A 3,834-nucleotide genomic window follows, 5' to 3' on the forward strand; every position below is an offset into this window, starting at 1 on the left:
TCTTCACATATAAATATCTCAACAAGTGATTGTGCAGTCAGACATTTATTTTTAATGTGGTATGCCGATAGATATTACAGAGATAATGAATGTTCTTATCTTGTTGTTTTGTCTGATTATTTTCATTCTCCACTCTCATGAATAAGTGTCAGTATACTAACACCTCTCCCTGTGAATTAGACATTATACAGATGAACGGTTATCATGGATAAACGTATTTAACCATTTGATTTGTGTGTAGTGTTTCTTCGTTTACAAAGATAGTTTGAAATAAGTTCCGTTAATCGGTAAAAGTAGAATGATGTAACTAAAATATAACATTGTTATGCTTTGATCCCTGTTTATTTGTTTCTTAATTCATATATCCTTTTACAGTTGAAATTATGTCGAAAACTCCATCATCAATATCAGTTATTGTTACTGGTCTACCAAGAACCGGAACGACCAGTATGAAAAAGGCATTGGAAATAATTTACAATCAACCTTGTTATCATGGTTATGAACTTGTGACCAGAAAACAATGTGACATTGCTAAATGGCAAATGCTTATCGATGAAGTACGAACAACACGTTGCGAGGAGAAGATACATAAATGTTTGAGTGAAATGTTGGTTGGCTACCGATCTGTGGGTAATATCCAAGTATGTTGGTTATACAAGGAATTGATGACTTTATACCCTGATGCAAAGGTGGGTTGAGAGTTCTTATTATGTGGATGATTATAATCTCTGGACTTCATTATTTCAAATTATTGATATCCCTGAAACTCTTATTTCTAACATGGATATATATCGCAACGTTTGAGAACAGGTGTCAATTATCTGGTGTTTAGATATACCGTTACCACGTACTTCATTTACCTGGTGTTATAATGACAAGTACTGGGAAATTCAGTTGCTTCGTTATTTGCAAACGATGTTTCGTACACCATTTCAACCAAAATGTAACTTGTTAATAAAATTAATAGTGAGAACTTCCTGAATTGAAAAGTAATATTTTCGTCACTTTTCGAAAGCATCCTCACTCTTTCCCTTATAATCACTGAAATTCAACAATAGCGCAATCTGTAACTATTGCGGATAATCAATATTGCTGATCTGTGTTGACATTATGGCTAAGTAAACGTTTTATGGAGAAAGACATAAGAACTGAGTGGCAGATGAACCACTGCACACGCCAGTTGATTGTGTGTAACTGACTAGTCTTAGCCAGTCGTCATTGACTTGCGTGATGTTATCACGAATGATCAATTGATCGGTCAGACAAACTTGATCCTTAAAATAAACCAAAGTGATGTTTTGGTATATATCTTTGAATGACCTTTGAAATGTGTTATTTCTATATCGATAATACTTTAATATACCATAAACCTCGTTTTATACAGGTTGTACTAACGGTTCGCGATAAAAACGATTGGTTGATCAGTTTGCGACAAGTGGTTATGCCTAAATCGGATGATCCACGTAAAATACAAATGGATGAAGCAAAAAGACGTGCAAGAATCCCTGTTGAATTTGACAAACTTCTTACTGATTCATTGAAACTAGCATTTCAGAAGGAAGATATTGATTTTGATGATGATGCAATGTTACTTGAATGTTACGAAAAACATAACAAAACTCTTCAGGAAAATATACCATCTGAACGTCTTTTGGTATATCATATTGGAGATGGTTGGGAACCATTGTGTAGATTCTTGAATGTGGATGTGCCAGCTAATATACCATTTCCCGAGACCAATCATCACGCTGACTTGCAAAAACTAAGGGAATTGACGAAGAAATTAGGATCGATTGAAGAAGTCGCTAGAATTCATCCAGGAATTGTATAAAACTGTAGTATACACTGATTGTACTAAACATTGACGATATTATTATCTAAGAAATAAATTGTAATCAACCCTTGAATTCCACCTTCTCATTGACAACCATGGTAATATTAGTGAAACATATAGTCAGTATAATAAACTAAAATTTTGAATTTCTTAATTATTTTCTCACCATACATCATGATGTACATAAGCACCGTCTGTTAATAACGGTCAAATAACTGAATGTAGAGATGAAGTGATTGAATATACGGTGAGAAAACGTAACTCAACTACGTTTAGGTTTCTTGAAAAGAATGTAATATTTATGGAACAATAATTTCACGAACCCTGTCCGAAAATCACTTACTCACAGATACGCTGAAGCGTATTTACTTGCTCAAAACGACTGGTATTCTTTGGGACTATTAGATCACATTGTTTTAGAACAAATCAAGGTGTCTGATAATACTATATTCCCAGATAACAATATATTACATGAGATATGCTAGTTTGTAGCCAAGGTCAAGTTGCTACAAATGCTGCAGGTCTTACTGTATTAGGTTGCCCAATGACGTTGATATTGTTATAGTGGACATGAGCAATATAAACAAAGGCTAAGTTCCATACATTGGAATAATAATTCTAGTATGACTCATATCAAGTGTCGCTTGTCCTTACCATCTGATCCGTACTAGTGGACTTTCTACTTAATGCGGATTTTATTTTAAATAGAGTCAAACTAACTGTATTTTGAGAATATGAGGACTCAACATTATTTCGTGGGGAGGTTGTAGTCATTAAATTTAACGACGGATCTGAACTTCGAGTCTTCAAAAAAGAAGTGAAGGTGATAAAGCATTGACTAAGTACTAAATACCAACGTCATACACTTTCGGTATACCCGTTGCAGTTGTAATTCACAGTGGTACACCCTACACATATCGAATCATTGGTTTAAATAATAGATACTCGGACCGAATCCTGAAGGTTTCGACTAGACCACTGATCACCATGTGGATTGGCTTTTACGAGAAATTCCTTATCAGGATGAAACGAATGTCTTATAAATCTTAATGTACGATCTTTATTTGAGCAACTTTAGTTTCAAATGTAGATTACATCTAATGAGTTGTAAACTACTTAGTGAATAACTCAGCTGGTATTTCTTTTAATAAGCGTGACACTACTCGTCAGCTCAGCATTTATTGTCGTAAAACAACAGAAAACCATAATCACATAAAATCCATAATTGATTTTCGTGTACACTTGCTCAACTGAAGTTAGAAACAAACTGTTCTCTCAAAATCTTTGCTTGCAGTGCCAATTATTGGTGAGTATGCAGAACAGACATTCACTCTTTTCTGCTATATACTTGGATTGTCAAATTAATGTGTTGACTATGTTTCTAATATTTCGTTTCATCTATCTCCTAAGCACCAGACATTCATAGGGAGTAGGAAACACTTCAGTTAGATATAGTAAACAAAAGATAAAAATATCGACTTGTTTGCTGTACATTATTGTACTTTATCTATAAATGACGTTCGGCATACACAGAGATTATAAAGAATTTTAGGCTTGAATTAATTTGTCTTGATCGATCCTCGAGTTTCACATTATTCACTTAGTTCAATGTGTCTGTTAGAGCCTTCATTATATGAAAATTTTATCTGGAACACTTAGTCGCACATTCCTCTAATACATTCTCCCATCGGTTTTGTCAGTGTGTGTATGTAGAATATAGCGATACAGACAAAACCAGTTCGTATAAGCCATTAAACTGGCCGAGTCGAGCACTTCACTGAAGGACTTTACAAAACATAAAATAACTATCAAACCATTATTAGAATTCAATTGTATCAACAAGTGATTTGAATGAAATAGATTCATGTAAATACACAATTATATGACATATCACAAAGAACACATTCGCAGATAGCTACATGCTTAAAATTGACTCAATATTTCGCGACAAATTGCATTTGGACATAACAGAGGTTCAAATTTACGAGTCTGTACTTGAT

General features: G+C 34.0%; 1 protein-coding gene across 1 annotated transcript; it reads left to right on the plus strand.

Moving 5' to 3' along the window:
• The first annotated feature begins 377 nt into the window (after positions 1–377).
• Positions 378–1,866, plus strand: MS3_00000996 (uncharacterized protein). Its single transcript, XM_051208543.1, has 2 exons — positions 378–689; positions 1,385–1,866. The coding sequence occupies exons 1-2, from the start codon at positions 450–452 to the stop codon at positions 1,829–1,831; spliced, it is 687 nt and encodes a 228-aa protein (XP_051064159.1). The 5' UTR covers positions 378–449; the 3' UTR covers positions 1,832–1,866.
• The last annotated feature ends 1,968 nt before the right edge of the window (positions 1,867–3,834 follow it).

The sequence above is a fragment of the Schistosoma haematobium genome, assembly GCF_000699445.3.
Source record: "Schistosoma haematobium chromosome Unknown HiC_scaffold_12, whole genome shotgun sequence".
NCBI classification, from domain to species: Eukaryota; Metazoa; Platyhelminthes; class Trematoda; order Strigeidida; family Schistosomatidae; genus Schistosoma; species Schistosoma haematobium.